Source organism: Antechinus flavipes, chromosome 1, assembly GCF_016432865.1.
Source record: "Antechinus flavipes isolate AdamAnt ecotype Samford, QLD, Australia chromosome 1, AdamAnt_v2, whole genome shotgun sequence".
Lineage (NCBI taxonomy): Eukaryota > Metazoa > Chordata > Mammalia > Dasyuromorphia > Dasyuridae > Antechinus > Antechinus flavipes.
In genome coordinates, this window is record NC_067398.1 from 446,500,919 (window position 1) to 446,527,876 (window position 26,958).

A 26,958-nucleotide genomic window follows, 5' to 3' on the forward strand; every position below is an offset into this window, starting at 1 on the left:
TACTAAAGAAGGGAAAGGGACCTGTATGTGCCAAAATGTATGTAGCAGCCCTGTTTGTAGTGGCTAGAAACTGGAAAATGAATGGATGCCCATCAATTGGAGAATGGCTGGGTAAATTGTGGTATATGAATGTTATGGAATATTATTGTTCTATAAGAAATGACCAGCAGGATGAATATAGAGAGGACTGGCGAGACTTACATGAACTGATGCTAAGTGAAATGAGCAGAACCAGGAGATCATTATACACTTCGACAACGATATTGTATGAGGACATATTTTGATAGAAGTGGATTTCTTTGACAAAGAGACCTAACTGAGTTTCAATTGATAAATGACAGACAGAAGCAGCTATACCCAAAAAAAGAACACTGGGAAACGAATGTGAACTATCTGCATTTTTGTTTTTCTTCCTGGGTTATTTTTACCTTCTGAATCCAATTCTCCCTGTGCAACAAGAGAACTGTTCGGTTCTGCAAACATATATTGCATCTAGGATATACTGCAACATTTCTAACATATATAAAACTGCTTGCCATCTAGGGGATGGGGTGGAGGGAGGAAGGGGAAAAATCAGAACAGAAACGAGTGCAAGGGATAATGTTGTAAAAAAAATTGCCCTGGCATGGATTCTGTCAATATAAAGTAATTATTAAATAAAATTTTAAAAAAAAAAGAACTGGAAGCCCTGTGAGCTTAAGTAATTTATCAGAAGTCAAAGGAACAGGGTCATAAATCTGCATTCTACAGCTATAACAAATAGCGTAAGCTATATCTTGGATAAGCCATGGAAGACACGTAGTTTATAAGGAATAAGAAGAGGAGACTGCAGAATAGAGCAGATAAAGGGCTCATTGTCTCCCACCATCTGAAAGGTTCGTATTCTAAGTAACTGCTCTTGCTAACTAGTTACTAAAATTGGTTATTTCTTCTAGATAAGAACTGGAGGTGCTATAAACTATTTTCTAAATTTAACATCCTGCAGCACATCCATACTAGGTCCAGAATTTGAAACTAGAGCATTATATTCTAAAATCACAATGTCAATTAATTAGGCTTATTGCTTTATAGAAGTTTCTCCATTTTTTTTCATGATGTATTCATTGTGCTTCTTCATCTCTAATCGAAGTGTCATTTTCAATACAACTAAATATGTTTAAGTTCCCTTCTGTGCTGTTGTCAATAGCTAGTTTATGTTTAATGAGCAAACAATGAAATATATATTATAAAAAGAAAAGTAGCATTATGTGTTTGACATTTCCTCTACTGTATGATTATAATGGTTATTAATGACACATTTTATTTGTAGACTTTTATTTTGCTATTGGAAGCTATCTAATTTTAAAATTCTCTTTTCTGTTTATCTTCATATGCATTAAATGCTATCTTGTTAAAGTTGACTGTGACTCTCTCCTTTATCTATGCCTTCCAAGAAAGCAATTTTATTGCAAATACTTAAGTTTTAATGATAATTTTTTTACTTTGATGTTTCTTTTCATCTCTTTCTGAAATTTTTGGGAATATTTTTACTTTTTGTCTGTAAACAATATTTATAAAGTATTTTAGAATTTATAAAACACTTTCCTTGTGACAATCTTATAAGACATATAGTACAGGTATAATATTAAAATTCATCTTATATATTGGGAAATTTCAGAGTTCAACTTTGTCTATGGAAATAAAATAAATATTTATCTTGTTAATGAAACCTTGACACAAAAGTTTATAATAATATAGGTGAATATATCTAAAACTTGCAATTTGTTTTGGTTTTTGTTTCAGAATATATTGAATATCTTTTTTTTCTGTCCATTTCTTTACTCTAATATCATTGTCCAACTGTAGTATAGCTCAGATATAAATATCAATGGATGAAATCTATGCCAATTTTATTCAAATGTATGTGATAACACAAGCAAAATAAATTCTCTATACACGTGGTATTTATTGTATGGATGATAAACCAATTTCTTTTTATTGGTTACAAATACCTTCCAAGTTACAGATTATTTTCAGCAATGTTTTAGGACTTACATCATTGGAATTCAACCAAGATAATACCATCTGCAAACAGGAGCACTGGGAAGACTTCACTAGCTGCAGTGAATCCTTCTTTATTTTTTAGTCTATGCTGGATCACTTTTATCCCATTGGCAAACACTATGAACTAAATATTCCAATATATGTCATTTTGACCTTGTAAACCATGAATTCATTTAAAATAGACACTACAGATAGTAACATGTAGTTTTTAATCACCATGTATTACATCACTCTTATAAATTTATTCCGAAGGACATCATATATTATTAGTGGAGCAAGAGTTAACAATGTGTTTTCCCCTTAATTATTGACTTGCTATATTAGACATTCCTTGGCTTCTCTCTATTATTTCCCACTGTCAGTCTTTTTGTGCCCAAATCCCAATCATATCTGGACATAAAACAAGCCTCTTGAAAGAAGTATATGATATTTAGACAAAAATCAAAGCCATCTTAATTTTATTGTAGGCTAGTTAAGGTACTTATTATTCTATTTTCTTATTCCCATGGGAATTGATCAGATTCTGTACCTTATATGGTTAATGGGCATACTTTCTTTGTTTAATAGAAGATTGAAAATCATGATGTACTTGGCAAAAGATGAAAAAAGTAATTAATTTTTAATGTTATATATATGTTTGATATTTTTGTCTTTGTATAGAATGAAGACATAACATGAGTCAATTTCCATTAACAAATTAATAAAATGTATTTTGGAATTTTTCCCTTAACTACTTCCCCTTAAAAGCTTAGATTACTGGAATATATTCTTTCTAAACTTGGATAAAACAAGCTTCTCTTTCTGACAGAGTATTAAAGTGGCTGTGAACTGTTCAAAAGGAAAACTTCAAATAGTAGGCCTATTCACCAAAAGTCTGAAAGAGAATGTAAAAGAAGTATTGTGAACACAATAACAACAACAGTGAAGCAGCTAGGTGGCACAGTATATGGCACATGGAGTTTGGAGATGGAAAGACTTGAGTTCAAATTTGGAATCATCTACTTCATAGGTGTGTGACCTTAAACAAGTCTTTTTAACTTCCATCTATCTCAGTTTCCTTATCTGAAAAAAGAAAAATAATATCAGCATCTGCCTCTTAGGGTTGTTGGGAGAATTAAATGAAATAACTTCTAAAGTGGAATGTTTTGCAAACCCCAAAACACTATCAAAATGCTAGTCTTTATTATACTAATTTTGCTTAATTCAGGGCACTTTTAGTTGAAAATCTCATTTGTATATAACATATCTAAAGATTTTGATTTTTGACTAATGAATATTTAAAAAATCAAAAAGTTGTTCTGTATCCTGGAGAAGAAAGAAAACCTTATGTCTATTATATATACATATATAAATGTATGTTTGTGTGTATAGATTTATATATTTGTGTGTCCATGGTGATACTGACTATACATATATTTATGTATATATACATACTCATATATCTTCATCTCCATCAATCTCTCTATTACTCTGTCTTTCTATCTCTTGGAAGCAGTATGGCAGTGAGATGGCCTCAAAATTAGGAAAACCTACATTCAGATCCTGCTTCTTATATAAATTGACTATGATTCTGAGCAAATCACTTAAGTTCTTGGTGTCCTAAAAAATGTTAGGACCATAAATTCCAAAGAAGTTGCTGATCTGTGTAAGAAAAATGTTATTACAAGCAGCACTCTACAAAAATAAAATCACACTATCAGTAACATGCACAAATACATTAGTATCTGTATAATATGTATAAATATACGTGTATGAATATATATATATATATATATACTTACATTTTCATTCACATACTTATTCATTTAGCACAATGTGTGATTAGAATGTTGAACCAGAAATCCAGAAGAGGTAAGTTCAAATTCAGTTTTAGATGTTTACTGCATGACCCTAAACATGTCCCTTAAACTCTATTTCTCTTAGTCTGCTCATTTATAAAATGGGGGAAATAATGGGAGTGCTGTAAGGATTAAATGAGATATTTGTTAAGGTGCTATTTGAATTCTAGATGCAATTATTATACATATATGTATGCTTATATGCATATATAAATATCTATATTCATAAAAATATTGTTTTGATTAGAAAGACAAAATCATTCTGTTGTAGTGATTTAGCAAATACAGACTCAAAATATCTAGACATAAAAACAGCACTAGTATGGGCTTTTATATAATGGCACATTGAATAGACAGACTTGCCTCTGAGACATAATAGCCATGGGAATATAAAAAAGTGACTTAATCTTTCTTTATCCTAAGAAACTACAATTAAATGAGAGGCAAAGTGGTAATTTTCATCCAGTACAGGGATTACTAAGAAAACTATAGAAGATTTTTAGGGAGATAGTTAATATCTGAAAAGGAAGTAATGGTGATAAAGTATGATTTTGTCAAGAACAAGGTTTTACTCATTTCTTTTTATTATAGATTTATTCATCTAGTTTCATTGAGGAAAGCTCTAGATATAATTTAAGTAGATTTATTTAATAAATTTTATTCTGCTAGTCTTAAGGAACAAATGAAGACATGTGGGTTAAAATTATTATTTAATTATAATAATAACTAGATGGATTAGATAGATTGGTTGGACTTTAAAAGATAGTTATTATTTCATATAAACTTTAAAGGGATTTCAAGTGGGATGACCTAGTAGGATGCTTGGCCCTCTATTTAGTGGTTGTTTTCATAATTTGGATGAGGACAAGGGTCACATTCTTATCAAATAACAGATAATTAAAAGAAATAATTAAAACATCAGATAATTAAATCAAGTCCCCTACCTTCCAGTATTATAAAATTATATTTAATTAATTGTAATTTATTACACAAAATTAAATGTAATATATCACATTTGTGCATATGAAATTGATTTTACAAGCAAAAGACAGGAATAGATATTATTAGTGATTTGTTTGAAAAAGAAAAAGCAGGATGTTTTCTTTGTTTGCTTGTTTGTTTTGTAAGCGAATGCCAGTTCTCCTGGTGTCAATCAGGAGCCAACAGCATAATATGCAGCTAACAGAGCTAGTTTGGATCACATTAAGAGTAGCTCAGCTACCAATTAAAATGAGACAATAAGTCTGCTATATCCTGCCCTTATTAGGCCATATCTGTAATATGGTTGCCATCATTTAAAAAAAGATTGGAAAACAGCACAACATCTAGAAGAAGGCAGACTAACGCTCTATGAATATTAGCTGAGGGAACTGGGAACTTAACCTGGAGAAGAGAAGGCTGGAGTAGGGGGGTGAGGGGGTTAATAGATGTGTTCAACAACTGAAAGTTTATAATGTGGAAGAAGTATTAGATTTTTTTGGACCAGAATCAATTGGTCAGTCAATAAACATCTACAATAGTTTGTAAGACATAAAGTTATGTATTATATGTCAGGTATTGTGCTAGGTGCTTGGAATAGAAAGAAAGACAAAAGACAATCTTTCATAAAGAAGCTTATGATCTAATCAGGAAGACAAGAGATAACTACCTACATACAAATTATATACAAGTTAAATAGGAAACAAATATGCAATGAACAGCACTAGAATTAAGTAGGGTTGGGAAAAATTTCTTATAGTCATTAGGATTTTATCAAATCTTGGGATTTGAAATATATAAGGGAATCTAGGAAGCACAAGTGAGGAGGGAGAACATTTTAGTTTTGGGGAATAACCAGTGAACATGCTCAGAATTGGGAGTATAAGTTTTATTATAGGAGGAACACCAAGGAAACCAGAATCACTTGATTGAAGAGACATGTGGGAAGTGGGAACTATAAGGCGTAAAAAGTTTGAAAAGTTGTGGAGGGGTAGGTTATGAATGACTTTCTATGTTTAACAGATATGTTATATTAGATTCTGGAGGTTATGGGGAGCCATTGGAGATTATTGACTACTGCTGATGACATAACTGAGCCTGTACATTCAGAACATCATTTTGGTGGCTGGGTGAATAGATGATGGATTGGAATGGAGAGAATTTTGTGGTAGAGAGACTGAACAGCAGCCATACCTTAGTGCAAGAATGAGGACATTATTGTTTGCTCCAGTATTGCGGCAGTTTCAGAAAGGAAAAGAGTATAGATGAGAGATGTTACAAAGATGAAATCATCAGGCTTTGGAAATATGCATATTTAGAGGACTTAGAAATCATGAAGAGTCAAGAATCTGAACATGAGGAACTAGGAAAATGATAGTTCCCCTGGCAATAATAGGATAATTTTAAAGAATAGAGTTTGGGAAGAAAGATTATGAGTTTAGTTTTAGATATGTTGAGCTTAAGTTGTTTACAGAATATCCAGTTTAAAATATCAAATATCCAGTTGGAAAAACAAGACTGGAAATGAACATTAGATGTTAGAACTGAATAAATAGGTTTTAGAATCATCAGTATAAACAAGATCATGAATCTATAGAAACTGATGAAATTGCAAAGTGAAAGAGTATAGAAGGAGAAAGAACAGAGGACAGAGCTCTGTGGGCCACTGACAGTTAACATAAACATGTGAAAATCCAGTCAAGGAGAATGAGGAATCAGAAGGAGAATGAGGAGGAAAGTATTCCAAAAGCTAGAAGGAAGAGAATATAAAAGCAAAGTTGATTGATAGTGTCAAAAATTGTGGAGAGGTTAAGAAAGATAAAAAATGACATAAGGTCATTAGATTTGTTAATTAAGAGATCATTAGTAACTGGAGAGAATATTTTTGGTTGATTAAAGCCACAATGTAGAAAATTAAGAAGAGAGTAAGAGAAAAGAAAATAGAAGCACTCCTTTAAGGAATTTAACCAGGAAAAAGTAGAATAGAAATGCAATGATAATGGGAATGAACAGATTAAGTGAGGATTTTTTTTTTCCTAGAATGGGAGACAAATGGCCATGTTTCTAGGTATCCAGTACCTTGAGATAGATGGAAGATGAGAAGAGTGAGGATGATAGAAGGATCAATCTGCTGGGGGATATATGGAATGGAATCACTTTTGAATGAAGAGAGTTTTCCTTGGCAAAGAGAAGTGTCACCTGATTATATGAGAGAGAAGTAAAGGAGGACATAATTTAAAAAAAAGAATATAGATGATTTGAGATAAGAGGATGGGAAAAGGGGGAGCTCTTAATGGATAGACTCAGTTTTTTTCTATAAAATGTAAGACAAGGTTTTCAACTCACAGAAGTGAAAGAAGGAGAACCATGAACATGTGAGGAGAAATAAAAATGTTTGGAAAAGCCTCTTCCAAATAGTGGAATTGGTGGGGAAGAGGGACAGGGGTTAATCAGAATAGTATAAAAGGATTGCCTAACAACTGTGAGATCTCTGTTGTGATTGTATAACACAGATTTCAAATGAGTTTATTCAGGCAGGACATTAATGTTGTTTTGTTTTTTTTGTTTTTGTTTTTGTTTTTGTTTTTTTCCACTGCATGCATGTAGTAGTGAAAACAGAAGACAGTAGAAGTAATTCAAGTAATGTCAAGAAGTTTGACAGGAAAGAATCATCAATATAAGGAATAAGGGATTAAAGAGGTGAGGATAGTGTGTCAAAAAGTCAAAATAAATAAAGAAGGAAGATGTGGTCTTTGTGAAAGTGGTAGCCTGGGAGGGCCCGACAATTCAAGGGATAAAACATCACAGTGTATATGAAGAGTAGATTTGTTTGAGAAGGCCTAGGGAAAATTAGAAAGTCAGTAGGCTTTAGACAATATTCTTTTATCTTTTTTTTTTCTGAGGTAATATTGGGGTTAAGTTTCTTGCCCAGGGTCTTTAGGAAGTACTAAGTGTCTGAGGCCAGATTTGAACTCAGGTCCTCCTGACTTTAGGGCTTTATCTTTTTAAAAATAGATAATAGGTTTTATCTAATCTCAATGGAATTTAGATAAAGGAATTTTTGAATTATTGGCACTGAGATGGTACCTTTATTGGTGATGATCATAGTAAACATCAAAGGTATGACCATTTTTCTGTTGCCTGAGATGAGGTGAAGGAGTAAGTCATGAGGAATGAGTAAGTTGATAAAGTGGGGGTTAGGATAATTGAGGAATTATCAAATATGAATGTTAATGTACTCTGTTATGAAGGCAGCAATTGGACAAGAGGGAGAGAAGGGGAATTGTTCTAGAAGTCTACAAATAATCCAAATTGGAGTTTTTATTCTATTCCCAAGGACATAATGAGAAGACAGGAAAACCTTTATCAGTGTGGGTTTGTGTTCATTTTTATTTTGCTCTGGAGGTTATCTTGCAAAAATTATTTTTCCTTCTTTTCTTTTGTCAGTTTTTATTATACTTGGAATATTTCTCACTCCTTTTAAGGAGGAAAGGTGGCAAAATATGATTTGGGTAGCATCTTAAGTCATTTAGAAAACCCATTTCTTTTATTCACTGGCATTTTCTCTATTGCCTGTATATGTTTCTATTTCCCTCATACTTTAATATGAATATTATCTGTAATTATGAACACTTATTCTAGTCATATTCTTAAATCATCATCATTTATCTTTTCTCCACTTTTATAACTAAACTCAGATTAAAAAAAAAAAACACTAAACTTTGTTAAACTGCTTTCAGTCCTGTTCAACTCCGTGTGACCACGTTTGGACTTTTCTCAACAGATATTCTTCACCTTTCTCTCAATTAATTTCAATAAACTAAATGTTACTTATATACATACTATGTGTAAAATATTGTACCAGGTACTTATGATACAAAGAAAAAAATGAAGGAGGAAAAAGGTGCTCTACACTCTTGGAATTTATATAGTTTGTTAGAGTGAAATTGCATTTACAACCCTCTCAGTCTATTAATGGTACTCACTCAAAGATTAACAATGATATCTTAACTGCTCACTCAAATAACCTACTTCAGAATATCACAGAATTTCAGAATTGGATGGGACTTTAATGGCCTTATAATCACCTTTACCACATATTCAACAATTCCAGCTTTTTTTTTTAAAACCCAATGAAGAAAACACTATATCTAGAAACAACTCACTTCATTTTTATATTTACATCTGACAATAAATCTGTTTTTGCTTAATACAATTCTAAATACATATCTTTTCAATGTCTATTGGAGGCTTGTTAAAAGGAAGTGAGGTAACTCATAATTAGCTAAAATACTTGATTTCCTTTTTGTCTTCCAATGACAACAAAATGCCAGAGAGCACACCTACACAGGACTATCCCTCTCCTCCATTCAGACAAGGTTGCCTTTCCCTGTTCTCTGCTTCTGTCTGGGAGAAGTTGAGCAGTTTATGGATACTTGTAACTTATGGCAGAAGTATATATGCTTATATGTTGCTCAAGAAAGTACTTCATGGGAAATGTTCCTGAACCAGACATTCCTTTGTAAAAGAGGAAGGTTCTGAATTCCCTGTGGACTATGAGCCCAGAATCTAGAGTCAGAAAAAGATGACAGCAGCAGCAGCATCTTTGGGACTTGTTTCAGCTCAGTCCAAGCTCAAAAATTTAGAAATTCTAATTTTCAGCAAGGCTTTCAAGATTCACTTAATTAGTTAAAGAAAATAAAGACTTGTTCACAATATTCCTGATTATTCAAGGAGAAAAAAATGACTTTTGGGAGGAGATCACTGAGGAGAGACCCCAGTGCCCTTCAAGTCTCTGGACTCACATCACCTGAATCTGATCCTGAGGCTGACTCTAAAAGGCTCTTTTTCTCTCTTTGATATAAGAGAGAACATACAAATGACCAGAACTTGACAGAGCAAACTAGAGACAAGAGGGAAAAAAAGGATCAAACAGAAGTTTCACTTCATAGTGAGGAAAATAGCTGCAAGTGGATGCCCTCCTTCTTGAGAAGTGTTCAAGTTGAGAACCAGGATTAGCATGGTGAGAAAGTAGTATGGTATTTGGTTTGGCTCATTTGGCAGTCAGCAGAAAGGAACTGTGAACGTGTGAAAAGATGTGATGAATGGCTTTTAGGAACCTGAGAAATAGGGGAAACTCCAACAAACCTAAAAAATTTTGGTAAAAATGAAAATTGAAAATCCCTCAGTGAAGGCCTAGTGCTGGTTAAAGAAATATACTTTGCCAGAGGGTGAAATTATCCAGAGCAGAGGATTATTGTTATGTCAAGCTCAGGGCACAGCTTGTTTCCTGGACTTTAGCTCTGAAAAACAGGGTTTCTCCTAATATCTTTACTGTTCCCCCTTTGGTCAAAGTGAAGAGATTTAAAAGAACTCCTACTCACAAGACCAATAAAGGAGAGATAGGTATACTCAGGAGCTTAGTTCTTTAAGGGGACCTCTTGGAGATGTGTGTCTTGGTATCATTGCTAGTCATTAATTGCTTGAAAGCAGAAAAGAGAAATGGAATAGGAATATTAAAATGTAAAGGGAGAAAATGCTAACATATACTCAAATCAGGACCTTAGTGATTGAGTATATAACCCACAAGATTGGCAATTGTGGGAGTAGTCAGAAGGATATAATAGAAGTCCTTCAAAACAATGATTGCAAATTTTCAGATAGTTGTGAGAAACCTTTGGATATGAATTTCTGGTTAGCATAACATAGGTCCTTAAACAGAACACAGAGATGGTCCAATTTACCAGCTACACAGGACTAGATTCAATCAATGCATTAAAATATTCACACAATTCCCATAATTTCAAAATGACATTAACTACAGATCATACTACTTAGAGGGCTTATAATGGACTAATTCTGAGAAAGGAGATTTACGTGTTATCAAGGTAAGCAAGAACATTAACATCAAGTTCCATCCAAACACTCTCCTAACCAGAGTGGGATTGAAGACAGAACAGAACAGGAAGAGCCTTCTAGTTTTTGGAGGTTAGAACCAAAGCAGATAGAGATAGTTGGTTAGAGTCACAGATGTTTCATGTGATTATCTGGTCCCTAGATATCTTCTCTGAAATGATATACTTTATTCTCAAGACAAGTCTAAAACAGGGTTCTGCTCCTCTGGTTCCAAATCTAGAGGCAAGTAAAATAATTTAAGTTTAGTTTTCCAATTTTTGAAACTTCAGAGAAGTTCAGCTTCTGTGGTATTTATTGCTTCTATCCTTACCTAAATCTTGTAAGTCATATAGGAATTTTAAAAAATATTTATGAGCATCCCATTGTAAAATGAACTTTTTTGCTTTTTAAAATTATTGTACAGATACTTTAAAATAGGAAAATAATTTCATTTGTTTTATCATTATAAATATAACATATGAGTAAAATCCAATTAATCCTTAATTAATGAATCTTTAACTCAATAATGTGAATTCATTATCAACATATACTCAAAACCTCATACTCCATGATAAATAAGAGGGAAGTCAATTGTATATGTCCGTGTAGAGTTTTTAGAGAAAACAATTTAATGGTGTTGCTTTTCTGAAAATTTACTATTCCATTTAATTTAAAAACTTTTACATTACATGCTTGTATTATTATCTGTCTAATCAGTTTCCCCTTTGGAGGATATAATCCCTATGTTATAATTTGACCACAAATACAGATTAAAAATCTAAATGTTCCATTACGAATGTATTTTTTAATAAATATATTTTTGTGCTTAATAAAACTAAATTATTATGGAAATTTTATATAAAAGTAAAATAGAGACAAAGTTATAATATGTCATATATCATAACAGGAAAAATTCTAACCTTGTAGTAACAGGGTTTTGAAGGCAAGGCTCCAAATTAACCAGATAGTAAATTTGCCTTTTCAGAAAGGAAATAATGCAGTGGGAAAATAAAATCATGGGGATCCTGCCTACACTGTATCCTGTTGTGCCTGAAGTCTTTCCCAGGCATAAAACTCAATCTTCAGCAATTACCAAATTGCAGCACATGCCATTTTCTATCATTACCTTCAAAACAATTCAAACAACTAACACTGTAATCAAATTTCAGAACAATAGTACATTATAATTCCAGAAATTTTACCTTAAATATTAAAATTTCACCTATCACAACTGAGGGCTTGAATACTTTTCCTAACATTTCTCTAACAATTAACATTTCATTAATCCTTTATGTATAAATTAAAACTGCCTAAATTCTGGGTCTTCAGACCTATCAGCAAATACCAGAGAGATGACTCATCATTAATATGTTGAAAATACATCTTTAAGCCACTTAGTGCACTTTCATAATAGTGAAGTTTTTTTTAATTGAAGCTTTTTATTTTCAAAACATATGCAAGGATGATTTTTCAAAAATGACCCTTGAAAAATCTTGTTTCCAATTTCCCCCCTTCCCCTCATCCCTTCCCCTAGATGACAAGTAATCCAATATATGTTAAACGTGGTATAATATATGTAAATCCAATATATATATATATACATATTTATACAATTATCTTGCTGAACAAGAAAAATCTGATTAAAAAGGAAGAAAAATGAGTAAGAACATAAAATTCAAGTAAACAATAACAAAAGAAGTGAAAATGCTATATTGTGATCTGCACAGTTCCCCTGTGCCTCTCTCTAGGTGTAGATGGCTCTCGTCATCAAATGATCATTGGAACTGGCCTGAATCATTTCATTGTTGAGAAGAGGTAGATCCATCAGAATTTTTCATTGTATAATCTTGTCATTGCTGTATACAATGATCTCCTGGTTCTGCTCATTTCACTTAGCATCACTTCCTGTAAGTCTCTCCAGACCTTTCTGAAATCATCTTGCTTATCATTTCTCATAGAACAATAATATTCCATAATATTCATATACTTTAATTTATTCAGGCATTCTCCAACTAATAGACATCCACTCAATTTCCATTTTCTTGCCACTACAAAAATGGCTGCCATATTTTTACATATATGGGTCCCTTTCCCTCTATTAAGATCTCTTTTGAAGGGGACAGCTAGCTAGTGCAGTGGATAGAGCACCAGACCTGAAGTCAGGAGGACCTGAGTTCAAATCAGATCTCAGACACAATGCTTCCTGGCTGTATGACTCTGGGCAAGTTACTTAACCTCAATTACCTCGGGGGAAAAAAATCTCTTTGGGATATAAACCCAGTAGAAATACTGCTGGATCAAAGGGTATGCATAGTTTGATATCTCTTTGAGCATAGTTCCAAATTGCTCTTCAAGATGGTTGGATCCATTTACAATTCCATCAATAATGCATTAGTGTCCCAGTTTTTCTACATCCTCTCCAACATTCCCCATTATCTTTTCCTATCATCTTAGTCATTGTGAGAGGTGTCTAGTGGTACCTCAGGGTTGTCTTAATTTACATTTCTCTGATTAATAGTGATTTAGATCTTTTCATATGACTAGAGATGGTTTCAATTTCTTCATCTGAAAATTGTCTATTCATATCCTTTAACCATTTATCAGTTGGATAAAGGCTTAAATTCTTATAAATTTGTATCAGGTCTCTATATATTTTAGAAATGAGGCCTTTATCAGAACCTTTGAATATAAAAATGTTTTTTTTTTCAATTTATTGTTTCCTTTCTAATCTTATCTGTATTAATTTTGTTTGTATAAACCTTTTTAACTTAATAAAATCAAAATTATCTATTTTGTGTTCAATAATGAATTCAGATTCTTCTTTCCTGCCTTCTCCACAGATATGAGAGGTAAACTATCCTATATGTAATGGGCTGAGGCTTGAGTTGATGCACTGAGGTCCCAAGCACATAAGGCTAAATAGTAATCGGACCATACTCTATTAATTTATATACTTGGAGAAAGAATGGCTCCCACCCACTCTTTGTGCAAGTCCTAATGTGTTATATAGGAAATGCTGATTTTGGTGGGTGGAGACAGGGGAGTGGAGAGGGAAGCGGAAAGAGAGACTGCTGGCTAGTTTTTTGACATAGCTGCTCGCATTGTTATCGCGACCCCCTTTCACCTCTGATCCCCCTTCACCTGCAATCCCCCTTCACCTCTGCTGGCTGGCTTCCTGTTGCAGCTGCCCATATTGCTATCACAATCCTCCTTCACCTCAAAAAGAATAAAGATTGAAGAGTTTTCCCTTAACTTGAATTCCTGACTTTAGCTGATTTTAAATATGTGGTCATCACATTTGGCGCCCAAGCGTGGGAACCAAGGACCGTACTTTCACTGAAGAAATCTCCAGTGACCAGGAACTTAGGTGAGTATTGTATTAGACAAACAGGGAACTTATTTTCTTAAAGACTAAACTAGTAAACTTTTTTGGTTGAAATGGGACAGATGCTAGCTAAAGATTCTCCATCCCCACCCCCCTCCCCATCCCCACCCAGGACTGGTGCTATAGAAAGCATGCTTAAGATGATAGAAGATCAAGAGCTACTTATAACTTGGGAACAGATAGCTAGACTTCTGGGTACATAAAAAAACACACCTCCCCTTGGTTCTTAGAGGAAGAGCAAATCTCTCCAGATAACTGGATATTAATTGGGCAACAGCTCTCCGCATATTACAATTTCCATCAAGGCATCCTATTTATATATAATATACATATTATATATTATACAGTTGGCCTTAAGAAATCATATAAGTTATAGAAGAAAGAATAGGAATAGCCAAATGGAGAAGCCTGAGATAAAGGAGGAAGAAAATGAACAGATTAATGACCATATCCCCACAGGGCATGGAGACTTAAGTGAAGCTCAAGGTTGTGGTGAATCTGAGGCAACTTCAGCCCCACCTAAGAAGCAGGTAATTGACTCTCCTCTGTCAACTCCACCCTCCAGGATGGAGGGAAGAGGAGTAGTGGGGGGGGGGGGGGAGTGACAGCACCAGCACCCTCCTATGACTAGATTGCAAAAGGGACTAATTAAGGCCAAGGTGGAAGGGAGAGATGTAACGGAAGTCCAACATCACATTTTTCCTGTAATTCAACAGTTTAATTCTTCAGATCAAGAAAGTAGAAAATATGCTCCTTTTGATATAGAAATCCTCTTAAAGACCTGAAAAAGGCTTGCACTCTTCATGGGGCTATATCAGCTTATGTTAAGATGTTATTACAGAATTTGGCTTTTGAAATCTTGACCCCTAATGAATGGAAATCTATAGCAAGGATATGCCTAGAACCTGGACAAAACTACTTGTGGCTTTCTGAATATAGTGAGCTCTGTAGGATACAAGCCCAACAAAATAGTTAAAGTGGAGTTCATGCTGCAATCAGTTGTGACCTACTAACAGGTGTAGGTTCCTATGCAGACATCACAGTACAGATTAATTATTCCACAGTAGCATATGAGCAAATTGTTGCTAATTCTATGAAAGCGTGGGCTTCTCTCCACAATAAAGACAACAAGGGTGAGGCCTTCACAAAAATAATACAAGGGCCAAATAAACCCTTTGCTGATTTTGTGGGACGTTTGCAGACAGCTATCACAAGAACTAATGGAGAAAATTCAATAACAGACATTTTGATAAGGCAACTTGCTAAGGAAAATGCTAATGAAGTTTGCAGAAGAATTATATTAGGACTGCACAAGAATGCTCCTATAGAGGAGATCATAAGACACTGTGCCACAGTGGGCACAAATGCCTTTTATAGCCAGGCTATGATGCAGACTTCCCAAAATCCAAACATGGGGAGACAGGGTCCCTTTTGGCAAGGGAATTCCAGAGAGACTTGTAGATGCTTTCAGTGTGATAAAGTAGGGTATCTGAAAGCTCAATGTTGGTATAGAGGCAGAATGAGAAAACAGGGTGGGAGGACAAGACCCAATACCCCATGTCCAAAATGCAACAGAGGCTTCGATTGGGCCTCAGAATGTAGACAGATTCAGGGAAATGGGATGAGGGGCCCAGCCCCAGGGTCCAAGGCAAAAAACACTTGGGGCATGATGGCAGCCAATGGTACACCCAGAGAGTCTTTAGAAATTCAGGACTCTGATGTCATCAACCAACAGAAAAGCAATCAGGATTATAGTTGGGGAGGTTACAGGCCTTTTAACACAACAGGGCAGTGTCCAGTGCAAACAGCTCCACTATCTTTAAATAATCGCCAGGTGATGTGGAGAGATCCAGAAAATGGTAAATAGAAGGGAATTAATTGATTGGGGAAGAGGGTTTGCTTGTATTTTTACAGGAGGAGAAGGAATCAGATGGGTGCCAATGAGTATTTGCCTTGTCCATCGCAGAGAGATGGAGCAGACCCTTGAAACAAAGGAGGACAAAACAGCCAATAACTTTAATAATCTAGTGTTGGACAAACCCAAAGACCCCAGTTTTGGGGATAAGAACGCATTATTTGACAAAAATTGCTAGGAAAATTGGACATTTTGATGGCAGAAACTAGGCATTGACCCACACTTAACACCATACATCAAGATAAGGACAAAATGGGTTCATGACCTAGGCATAAAGAATGAGATTATAAATAAATTGGAAGAGCATAGGATAGTTTACCTCTCAGACCTGTGGAAGAGGAAGGAATTTATGACCAAAGAAGAACTAGAGAGCACTATTGACCACAAAATAGAAAATTTTGATTATATCAAATCGAAAAGTTTTTGTACAAACAAAACTAATGCAGACAAGATTAGAAGGGAAACAATAAACTGGGAAAACATTTTTACAGTCAAAGGTTCTGATAAAGGCCTCATTTCCAAAATATATAGAGAACTGATTCTAATTTATAAGAAATCAAGCCATTCTCCAATTGATAAATGGTCAAAGGATATGAACAGACAATTCTCAGACAAGGAAATTAAAACTATTTCTAGCCATATGAAACTATACTCCAAATCATTATTAATCAGAGAAATGCAAATTAAGACAACTCTAAGATACCACTACACACCTGTCAGATTGGCTAGAATGACAGGGAAAGATAATGTGGAATGTTGGAGGGGATGTGGGAAAACAGGGACACTGATACATTGTTGGTGGAGTTGTGAACACATCCAGCCATTCTGGAGAGCAATTTGGAACTATGCTCAAAAAGTTATCAAACTCTGCATATCCTTTGATCCAGTGTTTCTACTGGGCTTATACCCCAAAGAGATACTAAAGAAGGGAAAGGGACCTGTATGTGCCAAAATGTTTGTGGCAGCCCTGTTTGTAGTGGCTAGAAGCTGGAAAATGAATGGATGCCCATCAATTGGAGAATGGTTGAGTAAATTGTGATATATGAATGTAATGGAATATTATTGTTCTGTAAGACATGACCAGCAGGATGAATACAGAGAGGACTTGCGAGACTTACATGAACTGATGCTAAGTGAAATGAGCAGAACCAGGAGATCATTATATACCTCAACAACAATACTATATGAACATGTATTCTGATGGAAGTGGATTTCTTCGACAAAGAGATCTAACTCAGTTTCAATTGATCAAGAATGGACAGAAGCAGTTACACACAAAGAAAGAACACTGGGAAATGAATATAAACTGCTTGCATTTTTGTTTTTCTTCCTGGGTTATTTATACTTTCTGAATCCAATTCTCCCTGTGCAACAAGAGAACTGTTCGGTTCTGCACACATATATTGTATCTAGGAGATACTGTAACCTATTTAACATGTAAAGGACTGCTTGCCATCTGGGGGAGAGGGTGGAGGAAAGGAGGGGAAAATTCAGAACAGAAGTGAGTGCAAGGGATAGTGTTGTAAAAAATTACCCTGTCATGGGTTCTGTCAATAAAGTTATTTTAAAAAAAGAAAGAAAGAAAGAAAGAAATGAAGGAGAAGACCCAAGAAATATCATATGGTTCTGTTGCTGATTGTGCTCACCATTGAAAGAGCATGGCAGTTAGGGTGTTTGACTCATGGACATAGAAAATTGTTAGACTTCAAAACCCTCAGGAATCAATGGATTCTCTGAGACATAAGAATTGAAAGCCCTCAAGAATCATTGGATTTTCTGTGGATGATGTTGATGATAAGATTGTTACAGGACTTCAAAATCTGCTGCAATCATTGGATTCCCTAACACATAAAAAGACTTTTGCAGGACTTCAAAAACTTGGGAGGAATCATTGGATTCCCTGACATGTGAAGCAATAGACAATAGATTGGTTTTGGACTATCTCTTGGCTGCTGAAGAAGACGTATATGTGACTGCTGTTTACATACTCTCCTTCTAGTTCTTCTGGCAATTTTTTACAACACCATGTTGATTTATATTGTTTGTTATACCATTACTTGTGTGTACAATTCATGTTTGTTACACCACATCAAGTCTGCACTAACTGTGGGGAGGGTCATCAATAATAGCCTCTGAGTTATTGCTATGTGCTTGTGTAATACCTCATGCTGATGGGTTTGTGCATACCTGTTTCTAATATGACCCTTCAGCCCAGAAACCTGCTAGCTTCCCTTTGGTGCTTTTCACTTCTTTTCCTGAGAAGTCAGGGGAGTCATGATCACCTCCTTTTTGGTGCTTTCACTTCCTTTTTGGTGCTTTCATCTCCTTTTCTGAGAAGTAAGGGAGGGTGTGATCATCTCCCCTTGGGGACTCTGACCTCCCTGAGGAGTCAGAGATGGCATGACCACCTGTGTTCTAAAACAAAAGAAAGTGGGAGATATAATGGGCTGAGGCTTGAGTTGATGCACTGAGGTCCCAAGCACATGAGGCTAAATAGTAATTGGACCATACTCTATTAATATATATATACTTGGAGAAAGAATGGCCCCCACCCACTCTTTGTACAAGTCCTGATGTGTTGTATAGGAAATGATGATTTTGGTGGGGGGAGACAGGGGAGTGGAGAGGGAAGCAGAAAGAGAGATTGCTGGCTGGTTTCTTGACACAGCTGCTCGCATTGCTATCGCGACCCCCCTTCACCTCTGATCCCCCTTCACCTGCAATCCCCCTTCACCTCTGCTAGCTGGCTTCCTGTCGCAGCTGCCCATATTGCTATCGCAATCCCCCTTCACCTCAAAAAGAATAAAGATTGAAGATTTTTCCCTTAACCTGAATTCCTGACTCCGGCTGATTTTAAATATGTGATCATCACACCTATATTCTTCTAATTTGCTTGTAATATCACTCTTTATGTCTAAATGATGAATCTGTTTTGACCTTATCTTGTTATATGGTGTTAGGTATAGATCAATGCCTTGTTTTTGCCATGTAGTCAAGAATTTTCTAATGAAAATTTGCCATTACAATGAATAGTAGTAGCAGTAACTGTTTTAAAAGAAAATATACCTCATTAAATGATTAACAATTTTCAAATACCTTATTTTTAAGATATAGTTTAAAAAATCAAATTCATAATCTAATAACAGCTAGATTAAAGGAAAGTTTTTTCTAATAGTATTTCTGGTTTACAAAAGTCTCTCAAATTTCCCAATGTAAAGTTAACAATGCAATATAATTTAGAAGAACAATAACAAAAACAATAAAGTTTAGATGACATCAATTGCATTTCCAAATAATCATATATGAAAATCATTGATCTTATTACCTTTGCATTTTAAAACCTTTTAGAATCATCAGGCATGGAATAGTAGTATTCAATTAAGAAAAAATGTAGTACTTAGCATATGTCAAGTCTCTGTGCTAAGCACTTTACAATCATCATATCAACCCCAGTAGAAAAACTATTATGTTTTCCCTTACATGTCAAGAAATTGGAGCAAATAGATCCAAGATAATTTACCTAATATTACACAGCTAATAAGTTTCTGCAATCAGAACAGAGAAGGGTGTGCTCACCAAGGGTAGAGACTGGCTGACTCCCCCAAGTATGTACTGTCACATTAGGCACTGGACAGGGGTACCTGAACCTTTCCAGGCAGCAACTGGGGAACTGACTGGGTTTTGTTGTGTGGTTTCACAGGACACCACTTAGGGACTGGAGTGACTGATGCCAAGATCACCTCATTGGTGGTAGTTCTTAAGTGATAGGGCAAAGTAAATGCTGGCCATGTGGTTTGATGTGCCCATTCTCCCGTCCCTCCCTCATCTCCAAAAAGCTGTAGGTTTGGAGCCAGGTACAGCTAGGATTGGGACTATTTGCAGCTTCTGGGACAGGATAAGCAGGATACATTGTGCATGGATGATGCCCCCAGGCTTGCCTAGGGAAGCTGGTTAAAGAATGCCTAGGAGCACAGAGCCAGTGGGGCCAGTCTCATGAAGCCTTGCAGCAACTACTGACCAGTCCCCTCTATCACATGGGGAAGAATGTGATTCATATTTCCCTACAATTGCTTGTGGTCATGTTAAAATATAGGGCTAATACCTTCCAAAGGGGCAAATTATTAGAAAAGGTAATAAGACAAAGATGTAGTGTAAAGATTTTCTAATTACATGGACTAGTACATTTTGAGGAAAGCAACTGTATTAGACTGTTTTCTCTAAAAACTGTATACTGATATGTATGACTAGGAACTGTTATTTATGATCCATCCCACTTGTGCTTTTTCGTTTAAATGCTTAACAGTCCTACCTTTACCCTAGTATGTTAAACCCACCTTCTCAGCTGTAGGGGTGGGAGGTGATACTTTCACTTGGAAGCATTTCCCTTTCTTTGAAATGAAACTTCTTTGATTCCTAACTCTTTCTGTCTCTATCCTGCTTTTTGCAGTTCTGGCTATTCACAGATTAGAGGCCAGTTCTGGTCCAGATGACACCTCCTACTAAGATCATCCAAAAAAATCTTTGAAATAAATCTGGGTCTAGGATTCTTCTTGAAATCATCTTTATTTCACCTCATGAAAATAATTATGGATTCCAAGAAATGCATAATAATTACATATATATATATAAAATCAAATTACTCTCAGAAATTAACATAGAAGGGCAAGGCCATTGGGGCAATCCTTTGGCAGGCAGATGATTTCTGGTTCTCATAGAATCTTACTCTTGTTTCCAAGATTCATTATATCACCCTGTAGTTTAGATTTTCCCTAAATCTTAAATATACATTTAAAACTAATAAACAATCAAGCCCTTTCCCATTGTAGCTATATTGTATGAATAGCTCATTTTATTTGCTCTTCAAATCGCATGTTCCCTAAAAAAAGTGGAAATTTTTCAAAAGTGTTTTTAACCTAAAATGAGAAACTCTATCATTTCTCAGAACCATATTAAATGACTATGAATTGGGGACATTAAAAAAAACTCCACATACAATAGACAAGGAAATGAAGAACCCAATAAGAACATTGTATTTCTTCTAAAAGAACGCTATTGTAGAAGATCATTCAAATGTAATTATAACATAGATAATGTTTACATAATGCTTTAACATTAGCAAAGTGCCTTACAAATATCTCTTCTTATCCTCACAATAATACTAGGAAATAGATACTATTATTGCCCGCCTTTACAGATGAGGGTAAGGCAGACAATGAGGAAATAATATACCCAAGGTCTTAGAACTAGTAAGCTTCTGAAGTGAAATTTGAACTCAGGTCTTGCTGATTGATTCTAAGTGCTACAATCTAGATTTAGGTGTTGAGGGGAATGTGAAATCTCATGAGCCTCAGTTTTAGATAGTTAGGCAAATAAACATCTTTCAACAAAATAGAAAATAATGAAATATTGTGGTAGAAATATGGTGAAGGAAAAAGAAATAGACGGGAATAAGGTGGAGAACTGGAGTGTAAATGGCACATAGACTCAAGGAGATAAGCATAAGTGAAAATGGGGAAAGAGAACTTTTTAATAGGATTTTAAGGAGAGAAAACAAACTTAAAAATCATCCCTATGTACTTCAGTAGGATGAACTTACATATAGAAAATTGTGAGAATGAATTACAAATCATGCGTATAATTTTTAACTGGAAGTATATGTAAGAAGAATATAGAGTAATGTTAAACATATTTTGAAACAAAGACAAAAGTAATTATAAAATTTTATTGAAATGACAAGGTAACAAAAAGCAGCTCAAAAGGAATTACATTTTTATGTTTGGGAACAGTTAAGGGTAAAGAAAAAAGGGAATTGACAAACCATAATGCATATGTAAGTGTGTGTGTGTGTATATCTATAAATAGATATACACAAACACACATATATATAATATGTCTATATATATATGTATACAGTTATGGGATATCACCATGTGAATGTTTTAAAATTCATAGCAATATTTGTATAGGCAAAGAAATTTTATTTAAAAATTATTTTAAAACATACAGGAACTTCAAAAGTATATAAATACATAAAGACTGTGGTTTATGTATCAAGAATTATATTGTTTGTATATAGACTTCACAACATTTTCATTCACAAGATTTCAATTCTAAAATATTATTATGAAACTAGAGTAAACATACAAGCACTAAGAAATCATTCAAAATTAGATGTCACTCTATGTATACAATCATGCCTTATGGGTTCAGTCCTTAAACACTTCATGACACCAAAGTTCTAATAAAAGGCAAATAGTCAAGAAACTGAGCCCCCAAATTCATCTGTCCTAATAGTCAATTATTTTAGCCAAAAACAATGTTTTAGCAGATAGATGACTGAGTAGTAATACAAATTCCTTTTTTCCCCATTCCCCAGACGCCCCCTCCCAAAAAACAAAACAAAACAGGATAACTGCATACTTTTAGGCTTTCAAGTCCTTTAGAAGGTAGGAAGAGATGCTTGAATTTGGGACTAAAAATTCTATTATCTGGGGAGTCTAGCATTCCTTGAAAATGATCGCATTCCTCCACAACCATGAAGAAATCTAGGGTGAGTTTCTCATAATGACTTAATATATAGTAGACCTAGAGGTGGAAGAGCCCTACCTAATTCATCTTCCGTTCCAACTCCCTCAGTTTCTAGGTGAGAAAATAAAGATCAAGGCAGCTAAATAACTCTTCCAGAATTACTCTGGCAATAAAGGCAAATTGAAGGTATGTTCAAAGTAGTTAATGGTAGTAGGTCAATTAAATATCTATACTGAAATTTTGATCAAAGTTTTTTAACTATATTGTTTAAAATAAACAAAAAACAAACAAACAGACAAACAAACAAACAAACAAACAAAAACAATGAGGCTTTGCACTGAAAATTATTTCTAATTTAGGAGAATTTTTTTAAAAACAGCATTAATGTTAACCAAGAGTAAAACTCTTAAAGTTAATTTTTTATGCTTTAGCAGATCATTCAAAAAAGAAAATTATCAAAATTTAAGGACAGCATAACTTTTGTTTATTATATCTTATATTCTAACATTAGATTAAAATATGATTAAGTAATTTCATAGACCAAAAATCTGAATTTGTCAGAAATTAACTTCTGATGCAAAAGAGTCCATTGAAAAGCAAAAATAATTGGTTCAATTATTTTTCCAGTATTGTAAGATATAAGTGCATAGTTGATGATAAAACACTCTGCTCAAACTTAAAGACTTAATAGATGTTTTCTTATAGCAATTCTAACAATATAAAGCTTAAAAGGGATGGGGGTGGGAGGGAAATGTAACTCTTAAGGAATATACTAAATGTGGAAATAATGAAAACTGTCCATTTTTAGTTCTGTTTTAGGGTTGCTTGATTTTAATCATATCAAGGACCAGCACAATAAACCATTTGAGACTGAGGCACTTATAGAAACTGGTTGGAGTTCTAATATCTTGGCATCTGAGGAAGACTAAAAGGCACACACGTGCATTTTAATGACCACAAGAGGGCACTAGTGCCTGTAGAAGAGCTGGTCTAGGGTGGTGTATTTCCCTGCTTGGAAACATACAACTTGGAACTCACATAATGCCAAATGTGTGTATTCATATACAAATATAAATATGTGTGCACATGTAATATTTCAGAACATTTCTCACTGCTAGGTTGTTTTAAATCTATAAAGTCAAGTTGTGTATTACATTGTGTTTCCTCTCAGAAAACAGTAATGCAAAAATAAAATTGCTCATCATTTTAATCTTCTAACTTCTTGCTTATATGTCTCCAAGTTAATGGAAGCTCATGAAGGAAGAAAGAATTTACCTTATCCATTAGTGATCTATTTAGGTTACTATAGGAAAAGATGTGAATCAGGAATTGACATCTGATGTATTATTTGATGGAACTGAAATTTCTTTACATTAAGATATTTAATTTTGTAATTAAAAGAAATTTATTGTTACATTTGTGTGGGTGTTTTTTTTAATCATGAAATAACATTGAATTTTTTAATATTATGACTCTTTCATTTGCATTCTTGCTGGTAAATTGGAAAATGGGAACAGTTTGGATTAGGGACCAAAAAAAAACTTGTAAGTTTAAAATGCTAGCATTTTTTCCTGAGCATGAAGAAATATAGAGTGAATTTCTCATAATGACTTAATTGATTGTAGAATTTGATCTGGAAGGATCCTGATTGAACCTCTAGTCCAATTTCCACATGAGAAAATGGAGATCAAAGTTTATAGGTGATTTACCCAATGTTATGCAAACTTTGTTTTGTTGTTGTTGTTGTTACACAAACTTAATAGGTAGGATTTCAAAACAGGTCCTCTGACTTCTTGGTAACTAGAGGTTTTTGTTTGTTTGTTTGTTTTTGGTTTTGTTTTTTTACATCACACACTGCTTCCTTTTCATTGAGTACATCTTTTCCCAATACACAAATGAATATGTTAGCTTCTGTTAATATTTACAAGAAATCTCACAAGAAGTAACATTTCTGCTTGGCTATGGCTTGTCTAATTGGAAAGTTAATATTGTAAATATACCTCTAAAATTTTAATTTATAATCACATAGTAATTAATCTAATTATTGCTCAATTTCTTATAGCAAAAAATGAAGGTAAGCCAAACCTGATTTGTTGGATGGAATTGCAATTCTAAAATAAGTGACTTTTCCTTATTCAACAACTAGGTATATGTAAATAGCTTTTATGGAACTATAACTTCCTAGAAGTCATATTGAAAGACCATCCATAAAAAAGGAGTGGAGTGGGGATGGAGGAAAGAAAATGAACTTTAGAATATGCTAATTCTCCCATGCAAATATGTAAAGTGAAGTAAGCTTTTGTATTTTTTTTCTGGAGAATTGATGCTGACTCTTTAGGTTTCAACTTTTAGGATTTCAAACTAAATCTCATTCAAACTGAATATTCATCATAGTAAATCAAAATAACACCATTAGGTAAATGGTATTTAGGAAAACACATTCCCTTCTCTTGGCAGGGACACAGTTTTGAGAGAGGAAGGAAGCATAATATGAATGCAATTAAAAACTAACTATATAAAATAATGTTTTTAGTTTTTTCTTTATCCTGAAATTAGTAATTTCCCATAGCTTCAATAAGAAGACTTTAGTACTCACATTTATTGCTTATATAGCACAGAGTTGAGATGGATAGTGAATAATCTATGGGAGGACAAATTAAAATCTGGATAATGGCAAAAGGATGAGATTTGAGAAGCCAGAATATTAGAATACCTTGCCCTTGCCATTTGCTTATTATCTTTATTGCTACTTATGGGAAAAGGAAAATGGAACTATAAAATGAATCTTGTTTACCATGAAATCTTTCAGTAGAATTTCCCTCTATATTAATGAAAGTCAAGTCTACTTCACTACTCCTTTAAGTAACATACCTAAATTGCTTATTTTGCCATATTATTCATTTTGCCTAATTTTGATAAAGATGAATTAATATAAAAATTATTTTTTGTTGTTGCTGTTGTCAAATTCTTTAATTAGATACTATATTTTCAAAAAGCCATAACAGAAGAATGAAGGAAAAGACGCCCGATAATTTCCTATCATTAACAATCAGCTTAGCACCAGGATATTTAGCACCAAAATGTAGTCTAATTGTTTACAATTAGTAACAATCTTCATTGTAAAGGAACCAAAATATAACAAAAATGCTATATTGATTGAAATGATTTTTAGCACCATTTTCCACCAAACTATTAGGGATTCAATTTATGTAATTGACCCTCCCTACATTAACATTTTGATTCCACTAACAGATTTACAAATCTGTTCAACATTGTCATGAACCCAACTTCCTTCTCCCTGAACAGTTTAGTACATAAAAGATCTCATTCAAGCCAAGATTGAATCCAAAAATCCATAGAAATAAGGGTTTATTACACAGTGTAAGACAATAGACCGGATTCAAAGCATGAGTTCCTTTTTAATGTAATAATAGTTCACAATGGACAAGTTAGCCTAGGTATATTCAACCAAATTATCTGACTAGTTCATTTAAGTAATAAATGTGACATGCCAAGCACTGTCCACAAGCAAATTACTCAAAATTAGCAGTCAGAATATAGGTTGAATTCTATAATCTGTTTGCTTGACCCAACAATAAAGCTAGTTCAGTATATTACAGTACTTGAGATGAAAATATAACTCTTTAAACTTAATCATCTGAGTCAGTTATGTACATGGAACCTATCATACAATTTTGCCCATTCTATCACATAGCTAGATGGGGCATCGAAACATTCTATGCTTAGACTTAGAGCACTGTATATCAGCTAACTTTCAGAGCTGCATAAACTGGCCATGAAAGAAATATCAATTACTGCTACTAAACAAGAAACAAGCATAATATTCTGCAACACTTATTAAGGCAAGATTGTCTATAACCACTTGAAATATTGTGGTTCTAGCTAAACAGTATCCAAATAACTATTTATCCTTGAGAAAATTTACCACAAATCTATCCTTAAGGAAATTTACCATTTAAATGATAACAAGAGCCAATGAAGTCATACTGTTCTTTGCAATTCTATAGACAAAAGAACCTATTGATTAAGTTCTTTAAAATCTTTGTTGTTGTTGTTGTTGTTAAACATGGAGAGACAGTCTATAATTCTGAGAGGGTAAACAAAGTTCAATAAACTATGAATACATATTACTCCATCGTTTTGCTGAAATATTTTCAAATAAAAATCTTAATGCTTGCTACATATTTAATAGAAAGCTGCTTTTATGAAATCGCCTTTAACCAGTGTGATATAATATGCTGTTATATTTATTCCAGCACCATTGTTGTGTGTTGCATATATATATATATATATATACACACACACACATACATGCATACATACACACACTTAATTGCTGTTAGCATACTTTCATT

General features: G+C 34.0%; 1 protein-coding gene across 1 annotated transcript in view; it reads right to left on the reverse strand.

Annotated features, from left to right (window-relative positions):
- Window positions 1–1,944: 1,944 nt before the first annotated feature.
- The window catches only part of PI15 (peptidase inhibitor 15), a 78,563-nt gene continuing 53,549 nt past the window's right edge, over window positions 1,945–26,958 (reverse strand). The window contains exon 6 of the mRNA XM_051970022.1: window positions 1,945–3,105. Within this exon, the coding sequence (XP_051825982.1) occupies window positions 3,102–3,105 (4 nt within the window). The 3' untranslated portion in view covers window positions 1,945–3,101. The remainder of the gene's footprint in view (window positions 3,106–26,958) is intronic.